Below are 16,094 nucleotides of genomic sequence, written 5' to 3' on the forward strand. Positions count from 1 at the left end.
ATTAAATGCAATTAGCTGAACTTTATAATGATTTGATCCATTTAAGTTGGACTTCACTATATGTAAAATATACGTAAAATATTCATCATAGTTGAAATATGGTTAAAGTGTACTACCAAATGCTCAACAAAATTTACTCTAATGTAATTAAACTGTATTTAAATATATTTATTACACATTTGTAATGAAGCTCCAATTTAGTGCATTTAAAATATATCAAATTTAAATGTAATCAAGGGTCAATGTTACATTAGTAGCCTACATCGTAGTATGAAACCTTACAAGAATTGGCGTGCTTGACATTTCACACATTCTAGATTAATTTTCCAAGTCATAATAATAACAAAAAAGCAATATGGCTTGAGTGCCAACATGAATGCTGCTTTTTCTCCTGCCGATTAACCATTGAATGAAAAACACACATTAATGCAATTTGCAACATCAAAGGGGCCATTCGGTTTCCAAGAGCAAATCTCAGGAGAGCTGGGGAAAGAAAGGAAGAAAAGAAACAAGGAAGAACAGTTTTCTAAAAACAAAAAAAAAATGGGGAAAAAAAGTCAAGGGGCTTCCTGGCCCTGTGTGGTCCCCCATCGTCAACACGAGCCTATGAGCTGTCTGGGGCCCAGGCTTGCAACACACCCTGAGTTTAAAAAGCAGGGGCTGGAGGTTTTGTGGAGACACTCCTTTCCAGCGTCGAGGTGTAGTGAAGTCGCTCCTTTTCTCTGTGGCTCGGGATGTGTTTGGTTTATTGCCGGGCCCCCGGCGTGCTGCTCCTTTTGGCCCACCTCCTCCTGAGCACCAGCTGCAGTGTAGAGCCCGTGGGTAAGGACACAGCGCTCTTATTGTCCGTATTTCTAAAATTAGCGCTTGGTGGGTAGACAGGTAATGTCCTCTGTTGGAATCGTGGGTGTTTCGCATGTAGGTGTGTAGGTTGAATCTGGATCATCAAGAGCTGGTGTTTGGAGGTTCTTTGAAAAGTTGAGTGTAGATTTATACCACTTTGTTGAAAAGTCTCACTGTGGCTGCTTTCCCGTTAGCAAGGGGTGTTCAGGTCTTGTCAGGGCAGGTTTGTGGTGGAGCCTCTTCAGAAGAGTTACAGCCTCAGACCAACGCTATTTCCAAGAAGGAGAAGCTGTTTAAAGTGTCGTGTTTGTTCTGGTATGTAGATGAATGGGAGAAAGAACCTGCATATTGGAACGATCAGGCCAGGAGGACATTGCAGGCTGCCCTTACACTGCCACTACGAGCGCACCGCGCAAAAAACATCATCCTCTTCCTTGGTGATGGTGAGTTATTAATCCAACTTAACTCAACACTTTTTATTAAATATAATTAATTCACTTAAAGGGTTAGTTCACCCAAAAATTTAATTTCTGTTATTAATTACTCGCCCTCATGTCGTTCCAAACCCCTAAGATCTTCGCTCATCTTCGGTACACAAATTAAGATATTATTGAGGAAATCTGAGGGTATCTGAACCACACATAGGCAGCAACGTCATTGTCAACGTTAAATGTTAAATAAAGTTATTTTTTGTTTTGTTTTTGCGCACAAAAAGTATTCTCGTCGCTTCATAATATTTCGGTTGAACTACTGTAGTCACGTGGACTATTTTAACAATGTTTTTACTACCTTTCTGGACATAAAATGCAATGATGTTGTTGGCTATGTGTGGATCAGATACCCTCGGATTTCATCAAAAATATCTTAATTTGTGTTCCGAAGATGAATGAAGGTCTTATGGGTGTGACCTTGAGGGTGAGTAATTAATGACAGAAATTACATTTTTACATTTTTTGGTGAACTAACCCATTAAGGGTGCTTTTTGACCCGCTTAAAGCAGAACTTAAGTACAAATTTATATGTAATTTCATAATTACTTTTAAATATAGTACTGACAAGCATTTAGGGCAAAATGAAATATACTGTCTTTACTAAACTTGTATTTCATGTATTTAAATATATTTGTAATTTCACATTTGTAATGAGGAAGTTGCGATTAAGTACATTTTAAATATATAAGCTTTATAAGTGATACTGAATAACACAATACAGTTCATGTACTTTACATGTGCTTTAGTATGCTTTCACATCAAAATAAGTGTACTTCTTCTTTAAAACACAACAAAAGATTTTTAAAACAATGATTTAAAATGTAAACTACTTAAGTGTGTTAAGAAACATTCATGAAAGTATTTATTTATTTATTTTTTAAATATACTCCTAAGCACTGTTGGGGAAAGTTACTTTTAAATGTAATATTGAGTTACTACCTAAAAAAAGTAACTTTAAAGTAAAAACAAAAGTGAAATGAATAAGTCTCCGGCTAAAGGAAATGCAAATTCACGCTTGTATAGTAGAGGGTGCAGCTCAAACAAATTGTGATGTTTTTGAAGTCATTTGTCTTATTAGTATGGTTAAATTGGATCATCGAAAGTCAGCAGCAAAGACATTGGTTAATAAAGTGAGATTAAATACATTAAGTATATTAGTTTTAACATATTTAATCATTGCAGGTTTGGGTAATATTATGAGTTTGAATTTCACAGTTTTTATACATTTATATACTGAATCTGTATTCAGTATATTCTGAATTGGAATACTGAATTTTGTGATGAGTGAATGCATGCTCACATTTAGTCTAGACGATAACTATCACGTTCACACAGCGCACAATGCCTCTGCAATTAATCACGATTTCTCTCCACATGAGGACAGGAAAGCTGTCAGTCAGTACATGGGAAAACAAAGTAACTTGCATTACAAAAATAACTCAATATTATGTAAATTTAAAAAATGATGTATTACTTTACTTGAAAAAAGTAATCTGATTACATAACTCACATTACTTGAAATGAGTTACCCCCAGCACTGCTTCTAAGATTGGAAGTACACTACAAATGCACATTCAATACAATTAAGCACACTTCTTTTTGCAAGGGTTTATAACTAAATTTTGTTGCTTTTATCTGTATAACAATTTTTACACTCTTTTACACTCTCTGGAATACTTGATTCTAAATTCCTCTGTATCACTCCAAGATCTCATTCTTCTCAAGTACAGTAATAAAATTAAATATTTTAAGTATATTTATGTTTTATTTCATAAGTAGCTGTGTAATAAGTGGGATAATGCACAGTCAGATGTTCCTAATCCATCTGTTGGGGTTTATTTTACAATAATGATTGCTTATCTGTATATCACCCCTTATGCACATACCTGTTACTTCTTACCCCATATTTTATTGTAGAGTTTATGAATGGTTTTGAGCTCAGGGTTAAGCTGCGATTATTATTTATGACAGTAACTTTTATCTGTTCATCTTTCAGGGATGGGTGTGTCCACGGTTTCAGCCGCCCGTATACTGCGAGGTCAGATGGAAGGGCAATCGGGGGAGGAGACTGTTTTGGCCATGGATACATTTCCATATCTCGCCCTGTCAAAGGTCTGAAGCTTCCCATTTCCCACCTGGTTTTATCTCTATGCTAATCAGCTGAAGATATAATTAATAACAGTCTCGTTATGGAAGAATAAAGGCATGTTTTGGTTATGCAGTGTATGAAAAAGTTTGCTGCATGCTTGTCCTGAGATTGCATTTCTCGTGTTCCATATTGAAATTCTGGGTGTAAACTCTTAAAAAGCAGAACAGTGTCTTTAAAGACAACACAAAAACCTATTTACATTCTTACTACACATCAGTGCACATTATTCCAAATAAAAATGTCTTCTTTATCAAAATGTAACTTTAATTACACTGAAATCACTATGATCCTGTAAAAGAAGTGCGTTTAAATGTACTGAATGTGCCCTTGTAGTGTACTTCAAATCTTAAAAGTATTTAAAAAAAAAAAAAAAAAAAACAGTACTTGTGTATAATATACATATTACATTATAATTGACATATAATTGGCTAACTGTTTTTCTGATGGCTCTGCAATAATTACTGATAGGTGTAGGTTAAAGGAAGTTATCGAAAAAAAAACCTTTGCTTTAATAGCAAACAAAGTAAAAAAAATTCCTGAGGAGTTTAGATACTACCGCAACCTGTGCCCCCGAAAAACACACATGAGGGAGAGCGAATATTGATACTGTAGATGTGGAGTATATATATTTATAAAACGGTTAGTTCCTGTCCTTGATTCTGATTGGTCAATAGCTGTGTTTTATTCACGATAAAACTATGTTCATAATAAAAAATCTGTTTAAATGTCCGATGTATTATCCTGTCCTTTTAACAGTTAAGGAGTTTTCCTGTGACTGACAGTGCTAGGCAAAACATTTGTGAGTTGCGTCTTGTTCCGTGTTCACAACAATTCAGTCTATTCAAAGTAAAAATCTCCGCTACTGACTGACACACTCATAAAGACAGTCTTTTCTGCCATCTAATGGTGTGATAATGTAACTTCTGTTGTTGTTCACGGTCAGGGACAATTTTTTTCTGGCGGAAGGAAAGCTTTTAGTGAAAGTTTACTTCATGAAAGTTGCATTGATATATATTAAGTTGCATTGATATATATCTTTGGCTTTAATATTTGTAATATTTGTATTGATATTTGTATTGTAAGGTACGAGAGGCTGTGCTGTATCATGAATGAGTCACGGCTGAAGGGGTACTAGGCTGGCACTCCGCTTCGCCTAACAATGCCCTTCAGCCGTGACTCATTCACGATGCAGCACAGCCTCTCGTACCTTTTTTGCTTACATATATATATATATATATATATATATATATATATATATATATATATATATATATATATATATATATATATATTATTATTATTTTTTTTTTTTTTTTTTTATGGCATAGTTACAATGAGTACTGTATAGGGATATTTATCAAATTATGGAAATTATCTAGTTATTAACAGCAGCCTGTTTTTAACACTATCATTAGTTTAAGTTGATGACTTAAGTTGATAATATGATGTGTTTACAAACAGACTTATAGTGTTGACAAGCAAGTGGCAGACAGTGCCAGCACAGCTACTGCATACCACTGTGGTGTGAAGGCTAATGCCAAGACAGTGGGTTTGAGTGCAAAAGCCGTGGCCTATGAGTGCAACACAACTTTTGGCAATGAGGTTTTCTCAGTGTTACATCGTGCCAAAACACAAGGTATTTTCTATTTAGACTCACTATCACAATGTTTTTCTGTTGTTGTTGTTGTTGTTGTTGTTGTTGATGATGTTCTTAAAATTATATAGTGAACATATTTCATGTGGACTGGTTTTGTTTGTTTTTTGTTATGAGCTTGACAACTCCAGTCCTCATTTCCTTTCATTTATAGTTCTCCTTTTGTGTTCTCCAGAAGAAAAAATGTCACGCTAAGTAAAATGTATTTATATAGCACTTTTTATAATACACAGTGTTTCAAAGCAGCTTTACAGAAAAGCATGATGTTAATGGTTATAATATCTTAATATCTTCATGCCTTATAGTTGCAATTAGCAAGATTTTCTACATATTATAGCTTTATGTGAGTGCACTGCATAGTAGGCTATATGTATGCAAATAAAGTTGGATGTACTTAAATATTTTGTTTATTTTGTCACAGTGTGTTATAAGATTGCCTTACTCATGCAGTATGTAATGGTGTGTGGTTCATATGTATATCAAGGAAAGTCTGTCGGCATTGTGACCACCACCAGAGTTCAGCACGCTTCACCTGCTGCTGCCTACGCCCACTCCGTCAGCCGCAGCTGGTACAGTGATGCAGACGTGCCCTCCGCCGCCCTCCGACAGGGCTGCACAGACATCGCCACGCAGCTGGTGACCAACACTGACATTGATGTAAGTGCTACCCCAATGTCTGATTATTTCAGTTCATTAATAATTGTTTTTTTTATTGATTTGTTATAGTGAATTGTTTCATTCAGATTGTTCATGTAAATGAACAGACTCACAAAAATGATTCACCATTTCGAGACCCTACTATATTTAAAATTCTGTATTATATTTAGTGAACATTTACCTGTTCAAGTTTAATGCAGTCTATTTAATCAGACTGATCAAATTTCCATTTTAGGTGACAAACTAGATGCTACCCTTACGAAAATGAAGTGCGCTTTATTGTATTGAATGTGCACTTGTAGTGTTGATTAACATCACTGCATAGGAAACAGTATCAATGCCTACTCACAATTGCACGTGAGAAAGTAATCCATATAAAACCGTAATTTACAGACAAAGCATTATGAAATCATTTACTCATGGTTCGTGATGCAGCTGCTGTTAGATCCAGTACAGTTGGCTGCATCATCTTTCAACAAAACAAAATGCTCCGAACAAACATATAATCCTCAGACACAATCCTAGATGACATTTAAAATAAACAATCCCTTTGTTTCCGACATTGGTTTCTTTCTGAAGTCTGTACAGAGTTGTAAATGAGCTGCTTAAATTGGATGCGTCAAAGCAAACGTTTTTTAACATTTCCATTTGTCCTGTTGATGACAGACACAGGCCCCATTTACACTAGTGCATTTTCATTTTAAAACGCCCAAGTTTTGCTATGGTTACGCCTGTCATTTACACTACACCAGCGTTTTCGAACCTCAAAAACGGAAACTATCAAAAATGCCGCTGACCTTGTTTTATTTTGTTATAACACCGGGGTTGCGTTTCAGTAGAAGCGGACCAAAATGGAGACTTTTAAAAAGGATGGCATGGCTGCCCATGTTCGCTCTGCGTATCCTTGATGACTGTGTGAACAATAACATGGAGACTGAACTGCAATCATTGCTGGCTTTGTTGTAATTTTTAGCAGCCATTGTGCAGTTAAACTCTGCATTTTTTTAAATACTGCAGCTGCCTACATGCGCAAGAGGCAACTGTTTCTACTTGTACGCGCATGTCCAGTGTGCATGAACGGTCATGTGACATGCATTTTCGGTCATGTATGTAGATGGAGATAGTTTCTGAAACACTGAGGAAACACCAGTGTATACGAAGATTGTTTTAATTTTAAAACGCTGTTTTAAAACAAATAGGCCCTAGTGTAAATCTGGCCTCAAGCGCATGGAATACATCAAAAACTGAATGGGCATCTCTATACTGTATAGTTCAAGTTCAAGTTCGGTTTATTTCTAAAGCATATTTAAAAACAGCCAGAGGCCGACCAAAGTGCTGTACAACAATTGGATGAGGAGTGTACATAAAGTATGAAAGAAACAGTTAAAAGACAAAGAAACAGAATGCAGAGAAATATAGACACTATATACACACACATATACACATATACACATATATATACATCCATATATATACCCACATACATACACACTTACATATATATACAGATATATGCACGTACACACACATGTACATACATATGACATACATGATATATACATACGCATACATACACATGCATAAATACACATTATATACACATATATAGACATACACATACATACACATACATGCATAAACATATACACATACATAAACGCACTCAAATACCTACATATTATATACCAAATGCGAGAGAGAAAAGATGAGTTTTAAGGCATGATTTAAACTCAGATAAACGGGAAGCCATTCTGACAGAGTTTGGAAGATTGTTCCAGAGAGTGGGGCCAGCCACTTCAAAAGCTTGATTTCCCCTTGTCTTTGTGATCATAATGGCTTCTATTTGCTTTTGATGCGATGCTCACATCCAGTTTGGCAAATGTCAGCCGTTAAGCAACTGAATGCCAGTGGGCGGGGCTCATCCTTCAAGTGTAGAATGATGAATAACTATTCGTTGATGTCTTGCTCTGGAGGCAGGCATATGCAAAAGTATTTTTTAACTTTTATATGTCAAAAGAGCAAGACAAATTTGATTTCTCATGGCATGACCCCTTTAAGTTTTAAAAAGTGCACTTTGTAATAATGTCAAATTAAAAGTTTTAAGTTGTGTTTTAATAATCTTTTGCTGTGCTTTAAAGAAGTACATTTATTTTGATCTGTTGACTAACATACTAAAGCACATGGTGCTTTAACATACTAAACATACTAAAGCACAATTGCTTGATTATAATTTAACTGTAGTGTGTTATTCGATATTACATTTCAATATCACTGTCACCCTATTTGAGATATTTATAGTGCCGAAGCCGAATCCCAAATTTGAAAAAAAGATAACAGATTCTATGGAGCCCCTAAAGAGACAGAAAAAAAATATATGAGATGGGAGGAAAAAATATATTTAAATGCTTTTGTGTTCTCTCGCAATTAGTTGGGAAAATATTAGGGAGCTGCTTTCAATATACGGGGTACTGCAATCACTTTTGAATGCTTTTTACTTTAACTTTCGAATTTGCGATCATGCATGTATAGGGAGCGGCGGTACACACATTTTACAAGAAAAGATATTTGTCAATGGTGCTCAGCATCTGTTGCGCACCAAATCCTCCAACATCGTCCTGTCAGTCATCTCTCATTACTATCTGCACGTGATAAATGAAAACTGATGTACTGTAATGTAACCGACAACTGCAGCAAGCCTAACCATGTCAGCTTTGGGCACATCCCTAGATATTTATATATTGATTAAAAACAGAATACTCTGTAAAGTAACTTAAATGTAGTTAGCTACTTTTTGTTTTTAGCTTGTAGCATAGCGTTTAACAACTTCAAATTATTATTAGCTTGTGGCTTAGCAAGCTAAACCTTCAAAGTAGCTTTTTCAACAATGCAGTGACTTAAATACACAATGGTATCATTTAAATACCAAATGCATATATTAAATAACTAATTGTTAACTTTTTTGAGACTAGGGGTGCGTAAAAGTCAAATATGTGTCTCCATTGTAGGTAATTCTTGGCGGTGGCCGTATGTACATGACACCCAAGGGTACGCCTGATCCAGAATACCCCTCTTCATCCTCTCGCAAAGGGGATCGCAAAGACAAAAAGAACCTCATTGACGTTTGGCTAAAGGCTTGTAAGGTATCACCAAGAAATCCATTTATCACAGCGTGAATTGTGATTGTAAACCACTGTTACAATCTGTTTTGTTTATTAGGGAAGGAATGCCCAGTATGTTTGGAACAAAGAGCAGCTTAATGCAGTAAATGTTAAAACAACAGACTGCCTGATGGGTAATGCCAGTTTACAAGGATTCTGCATTGTCAGTCTGCCACTATGATATTCTCATTCATATTGTCTGCCACTATGATATTCTCATTCATATTTCTCATTCAGGTCTGTTTGAACCCAAAGATATGAGATTTGAAGTGTTTAGGAATCGTACCCGTGACCCCTCTATTGTGGACATGACAGAGAAAGCCATTCAGATCCTCAGCAAGAATCCTAAAGGGTTTTTCCTCTTTGTGGAAGATGAGTATTTATCAATTGCTGTGGTGTAACTGTTTTATCAAGATGTTCTGCTAACAATGAAACTTATCTCTGTTTGTGTTGTACGAGGTAGAATAGACCATGGACACCATGATGGAGTTGCCAAGCTTGCTCTGACTGAAACCATCATGTTTGACCGGGCAATTCAGAAAGCGTCTGAGCTGACTAGTGAATCGGACACTCTCACTGTTGTCACTGCAGATCATTCCCATGTCTTCACATTTGGTGGAAACACCCCCCGAGGAAACCCTATTTTTGGTACATCCTTAATTCCTGTCTTTGTTTTCAAATAATGACAATGTTAACCCATTTGTGCCCAAATTTTTCTGATTGATTTCATGCATATAGTCCTGTTAATAGTGTCCTATGTGAACATGTTCTGCATTTATTTTCCTCAGGTTTTTTTTCTTTTCTTTTTTTCTTAAAAAACGTATTTGAATGAGTGGCAACTATAGTTGCCGGTGGGCAAATATGTTGTATGCACCCCTTCAATGTAAAATTTGAATAGGAGGAGAAAATTTGGCACCTATTTCAAAATAACTGGTTTCAACAGATCAATCAAAGTCGAAGAACATTTGATACGAACACAAAAAAGCTGCATCAAGCTTATAATTTCTTGAATATGAAAACAAAACAAACAACAAATCCATTAGTCTTAAAGTGGTGGAACATAGTGCAGAACAAAGTGCAGCCATTAAGCTGCTCTAACAGAGCATTGAAAGTTAAATTACATTGTGCATTAGAAAAAAATGACTCCTATATATGATCCTGGACCACAAAACCAGTCAAAAGTCGCACGGGTATAGTACCTATAGCCAACAATACATTGTATGGGTCAAAAACTTTAAAGGCGATTTTTTTTAAATATTTTGATTTTTTTTGCACCTTCAGATTCCAAATTTTCAAATAGGTGTATCTTGGTCAAATGTCCTATCCTAACAAACCATTCATCAAAGGAAAGCTTATATATATATTCACCTTTCAGATTATGTATAAATCAAACAAAAAATAAATAAATTAAAAAATAAATAAACAAATAACAATATATATCAATATAAAATATTATGAAAGCAAAATGCACTAAACAAGACCAATAACTTTGATTTATTAACCCATTAACCACAGTATACCCCATTTCCCCATAATATATGTACTTAGTCATTTGCCCACCGGCAACTATAGTTCCCGCTTGGACTTTTGACTAAGTATACAAAAAACTATAGATCTCTTGCAAGACTTGTTTTGTTTGAATGAGTCTAGAGACCCTCATGATTATGTAGATATATATATGTCAGCAAAAAAATCTTAATATTAACATGAAAATTACTTTTCTTTGGGAGGGTTTGCCTTCAGTATGCTTCCTGTAAGTAGGGGTAGGAAGTTGACAGCCTTCCAGTTGTCACAGGAAGGAAGTGAATACCTTTTTTTGTTGTTGTTCTTGAAATCCTTTATTTGGTTGTTTTCTTGCATGTCATTGAGACATAAAACATGGAAAACATCTAAAAACCGCAGCAACTATAGTTGCCGGTGGGCTAAAATGGGTTAAGAAAGGCATAATAAAATGACCTATTGATTACGTCAAAAGTATTCTATAGATCCTCCTATATTTCACTTTCTTTGGAACCAAAGATAACCTACTAGCTTAGCATAGCATTAACTGGTTAAGCTCTTTTGATTATCTAGATCTATAACAATATGCGAAAAGTAATTTAAAAACTAAGTTAAGAAGTTAAATATCTATTTTTAGGTGACAAACTGGATGCTACCCTTGGAAAAAAAAAAAAAAAAAGCGAGCATGTGCACTTGTGGTGCACTTCAACTCTTAAAAATATATTTTAAAAAACTATTTGTAGATAAAATAGCACTGAAATAAAAGGCCACTTAAGTGCATTTATAAGTGACTTTGTCATGCTTTAAAGAAATACAATTATTTTGATTTGTTGATTAACATACTAAAGCACATCTAAAGGTTATTATTATAATTTTAACTGTAGTATGTTATTCATTTTTACATTTTAATGTTAGTATTTTTAAATGTACAAAATTGCAACTTTATCATTATAAATATGTAGTTACAAATAATCTTCTGGTGCTCCTTGTGTGGTGGCCAAAAATTACATATTTTTATATATTTCAATGAAATGAATGTTCTATGTATTAGTTTGATAATATTTTAATATATTAATTTAATTTTTTGTTTTTTTAGGGGATTTTATGGTACTAAATTATACTTATGTAGCAGTTGTAATGCTTTTATTCCATTTTTTGAGCATAGTCCTGAAAATGAAATTTCTAAAATTGTTAAATTAATTTCTAAAAGCAGCGCACAAACTTCAGTTTGAACTCTTTTTACAAAAGGCACTTGGCAGATTATCACTAAAGTGAAAAAAAAAGTAAATAAAAAATAAATAAATAAATAAATAAATAATAATTATAATAAAATAATAATAAAAATAATAATAATAAAAATAAAAAGTTATCTTAAAAAAAGTTATAGAACTTTTAGTTTATGAAAAATGCACAAGAATACTAATTTAAATTTTTATATTAAATAGGCCTATATATTTTCCAAAACGTTGCAAAATTGCGAGAAAATCTAATACATAAATCTCAAAGTTGTGTTCCAAATTTGAGCTTCACTGTAAAAAAAAAATCCCAGTAAAATTTACGATAAAAAAATGGCAGCTGTGGTTGCCAGAACTTTACCGTAAAAAATACAGTAGCAACGTAAAAAAGAATCTGTTAAATTTACAGTAAAATAACGTATTTCATGTTAATTTACCAACATAATGAAGTACTAATATCTGTTTTGTACCTTTATAATACACTGACAGTCACCAAACACAGTGGTGATAAGAGTCACATGATGAATCAAAGTTTTTCCACAAGCTGAGAAGGACAACACTAAATATAGAAGGTGCACACAGTGTCATTCACACACACACTAAACACTATCATGGTAACATGCATGAAATTTTAAAAATGCAATAAACATTAATTTAACAACATTAGATGTAACATAAAACCCTAATGTACATAACTGATTAGAAAAAAAAAAATGAGAAAAACTAAGAAGAAAAAGAGTTATTTCAACGAAAATATATCAAATGTGAAGTGTCACACAGGGAATTGTGGGAATGTCAATTTACGGTTTTTCACTGTAAATTTTACAATGAATTGTTATTTTTCACTTCCAAAAACTGTGAATTTAACAGTATTTTACCGTAAAATTACATGAAATGTACCATTAGATCTATTACAGTTAATCACCGTATATAGTACGGAAACTTTCTGTAAACCAGCATTTTTACAGTCTTTTACTGTTACAATCACGGTCATTTTTTACAGTGTTGATATCTCAAAAAAAAAAAAAGGCTTTCAGTAAGATTTTGTTTGGGAGCAATACCAAACATTTCCACGAGATGAAATTAATCTCTGATTCATTTCCAATGCGGTCATTTTTGACCATGAGGAGGTCAAGTGACTATTTTTTTTTTCAGGACCATTTAACCTTTTCGAATCATGTCCATTTTTTTTTTTTTTTTAACATAGCAAGTGCCAAACCTTTTACCAAGTTTTACCCAAAATGGCTGAAGATCAGCAGAGGGTTATGACACACAAGTTTCAGTTGAAATTATAGGTTAGGTTTGAGTTTAGAAAGTTCAGGGTTCAATTAAACCCATTGTGCTTTTTCACTGCTATGCTACAATAAACTCTCTCTCTCTCTCTCTCTCTCTCTCTCTCTCTCTCTCTCTCTCTCTCTCTCTATATATATATATATATATATATATATATATATATATATATATATATATATATATATATATATATCTGTGTTATTTGTCTTTCAGGTCTGGCACCCAAGAAGGCTGAGGATAGTCTTCCATTCACTAGTATCTTGTATGCTAATGGACCAGGATACTTTCATGTGAACGGAACAAGAGGAAACGTTTCAGCAGTGGATTATTGTAAGTGTGCACTTATTTTAGTACCTGTACCTACACTCTTAAAATAAAGGTTGTCTATTGACATCTTTGGTTCCATGAAGCTTTAATATGGAAACCTTCAATCCCGCAAAAGGTTCTTTATAGTGGAAAAATGCAATTGCAACTTTTTATCTCACAATTATTTTTCTTCAGAATTGCACATTTATATCTATATAACTTGCAATTGTGAGCTTATATCAGAATTTGTATAATATTATGTCAGAATTTTGAGATATATGCTGTGTTAATACCATGTCGTAATTACCATGACGTTCTACTCTAAGCTGTTCATGTCCTCAGACTTGGAATTATGCATTTCTATGGCAACACTATCAATGGCAAAATGAATCTGCAGCAGTCATTTGGTAGTCAGGTAGTACAAGCGGGAGCTCTCAGGAAATTCCAACATGTTCTCCAACCAATACACCTAAATAGGTAATTTATCACTTACCTGAAATACAACCCATAGGAGTGTTTGCTAAAGGTGCGCCCCTATCGACAACAGGACACTTTCATTTTAATGCACTGTTCCCTTTTATCTACGTCATATTTCGGGTTTCGCATAACTCAATTGGGCATTGCAATATATAACAATATGCAATCATGGGATCGTGGTTTTTATCCCAGGGAACGCATGTGCTCATAAAGTGTATATGCACTATAAATCACTAAGAGTAGGTTTAAGGGGTGGGGTGGGTGTAGTTGTTAATTTAAAAAAATTAGAAATTGCTAAATAGAAATAGGAGAAATGGTGTAAAAAGTCCACACATTGCATTTAAATGAACACACATTTTGATTGGTGATGACAGTCATACATCATTTTATGACGACAGATATAACATGACACTGTCATTATTTTTTCACCAGCTAGAGGGCGCATGACTTTAAAACGTAAATAGTATATGTCGTTATAAGGTGCTTGAAAATGACCAATAGGGTTGTTTTTTTGTTTGATTTTGTTTGTTTTTTGGAGGGCAGTCTGGGAAATTCACAGTTTACAAGTTGTAATTAAGTTCTACGAGGATGTGAACGCTTTTTACAAGTCGGAATATCATAATTATGGTACTTTCTACATGTCATGAATGCACCTATAAACTTAGGTGAATTTGCAATGAAGTCATCATATAACTAAAGGCAGTAAAAATTTAAACAAGTTTTATTTTTTTATTTTTTTTTAACTAATGTTCAGCTTTTCTTTTTAATAGTCAACATATTTTCAGCAGTCATCAAATTTGTACACTCTGGTCACAGACACAAAGATACCTTTAATTTCACCAAGCTGATTGCTCACTAAAACCCCCCGCAGTCATCATGTTTTCAGGCCATTTCAAGTTTGATTTTGATGTGACATAAAGCATTGATATTTAAGTGGCTGAGTTTTTTTACTTACTTTTTAATTAGTTTTCCCATTAAATTATGTTTCATTAACGTAGTTCAGGAGGAACAAGTCAAATAAGCTACCCAATCATTGCGTCATCTTAATGATTACGTCATCTCAACCAGCTGTCAACAATCTGTAATCAACGTATCTACCCAATCGGCATGAGTTCAGGCCTGTATAATCACAGTCAAAACTCACAGAAGGATCCTCGACAGTTTCCCTCCACCACCCCTTCTCCTCACACTCTCTGGGTTACTTCATATAATCTAAAAGGGGATGGGGTACTCTGTGTTCAGGCAGATTGCCAAGTTTGGAGCCCTCTCCCCGGACAGCACGCCAAATACTTTTACCAATTTATTTACCTGACTTATTTGTAAGTGTGAACTCGTGAATGGCATCATGGTCTTCATTCAGGCCTATTCACGAACGCAGAAAGCACACGAAAACATGAGGCAGGATTTATCGCACGAACCAACCATATCCAATCATAGCGCTATAAAGGCATTGCCTCCTCTAACGTGACTTTCCCCCATTCATTCTCAATTACCCCTCACTAATCCTTTCTCAGATTTTCTTCTTTGAGAAACTGGAAGAAGTCCAGGAGGTCCCACTAAATACTGATTTTTGCTTAAAGAATCCATTTTGTCCTCTATTTTCTATTTGTATTGTAATAAAGACCAAAAAAATAAATATGGATGCTCATTAAAACTGCTAAAACAACACAAGCTGGTGACCTAAGACTTTTGCACAGTATTGTATACTGTATATTTATGCTACTATCATACAGTATTTTATTCTGTTTGTAGTTGATGAAGAGTACATGCAACAAGCTGCCGTTCCTTTAGAATCAGAGACACATGGAGGGGAAGATGTGGCTATCTACGCCAAAGGCCCAATGGCTCACCTCTTTCATGGAGTCAAGGAACAGAATTACGTGGCCCACGTCATGGCTTATGCAGCATGCCTGGAGCCCTACACTAACTGTCCACTGCATCTTCATGACTCCGGTGGATGTAAAAACACTCTTTCAGGGCTTCTTATCTCACTAACCGGCATGTTTTGGCTTGTCACAAGATGACAGACTGAGTGATTGAGGCCCCAGGACTCTTTGGGGATTTTTGGAGATTTATAACCCAAATAGTTTATATTGAAGTTTGGTGCTCTTTCCAGATGTGCAATGCTGTGTATATAAATGTAAAGGTTGTTTTTTTTTTGTTTTTTTTCTTTTTTTTACAGGGGATTTATATCCAGATATTTTTTGTATATATTGCAGAATGGAAAACTCTTTTGCACTGTGATTATAAATTTCAAACATGTGAGACCAATAAACTTTGTAAAAGAAAACATTAGTCATATTGTTGGTATTATCAATAAAATAACAGTTT

At 34.5% G+C, this 16,094-nt stretch overlaps 1 protein-coding gene across 1 annotated transcript; it reads left to right on the top strand.

Moving 5' to 3' along the window:
• Positions 1–734: 734 nt before the first annotated feature.
• Positions 735–15,787, top strand: alpi.1 (alkaline phosphatase, intestinal, tandem duplicate 1). Its single transcript, XM_067395834.1, has 11 exons — positions 735–822; positions 1,167–1,286; positions 3,331–3,446; positions 4,945–5,119; positions 5,622–5,794; positions 8,800–8,934; positions 9,011–9,086; positions 9,190–9,324; positions 9,409–9,600; positions 13,194–13,310; positions 15,516–15,787. Exons 1-11 carry the CDS (start codon positions 735–737, stop codon positions 15,785–15,787), a joined length of 1,599 nt encoding a protein of 532 aa, XP_067251935.1.
• The last annotated feature ends 307 nt before the right edge of the window (positions 15,788–16,094 follow it).

The sequence above is a fragment of the Chanodichthys erythropterus genome, chromosome 10 (assembly GCF_024489055.1).
Source record: "Chanodichthys erythropterus isolate Z2021 chromosome 10, ASM2448905v1, whole genome shotgun sequence".
NCBI classification, from domain to species: Eukaryota; Metazoa; Chordata; class Actinopteri; order Cypriniformes; family Xenocyprididae; genus Chanodichthys; species Chanodichthys erythropterus.

Excerpts from the sequence above, each read along its gene's own strand:
- alpi.1 (XM_067395834.1), top strand. The coding sequence starts at position 735 with ATGTGTTTGGTTTATTGCCGGGCCCCCGGCGTGCTGCTCCTTTTGGCC. Across the intron at positions 9,325-9,408 it reads GTTTTTCCTCTTTGTGGAAG|GAGGTAGAATAGACCATGGA; the intron begins ATGAGTATTTAT and ends TTTGTGTTGTAC. Across the intron at positions 13,311-15,515 it reads CGTTTCAGCAGTGGATTATT|TTGATGAAGAGTACATGCAA; the intron begins GTAAGTGTGCAC and ends TTCTGTTTGTAG.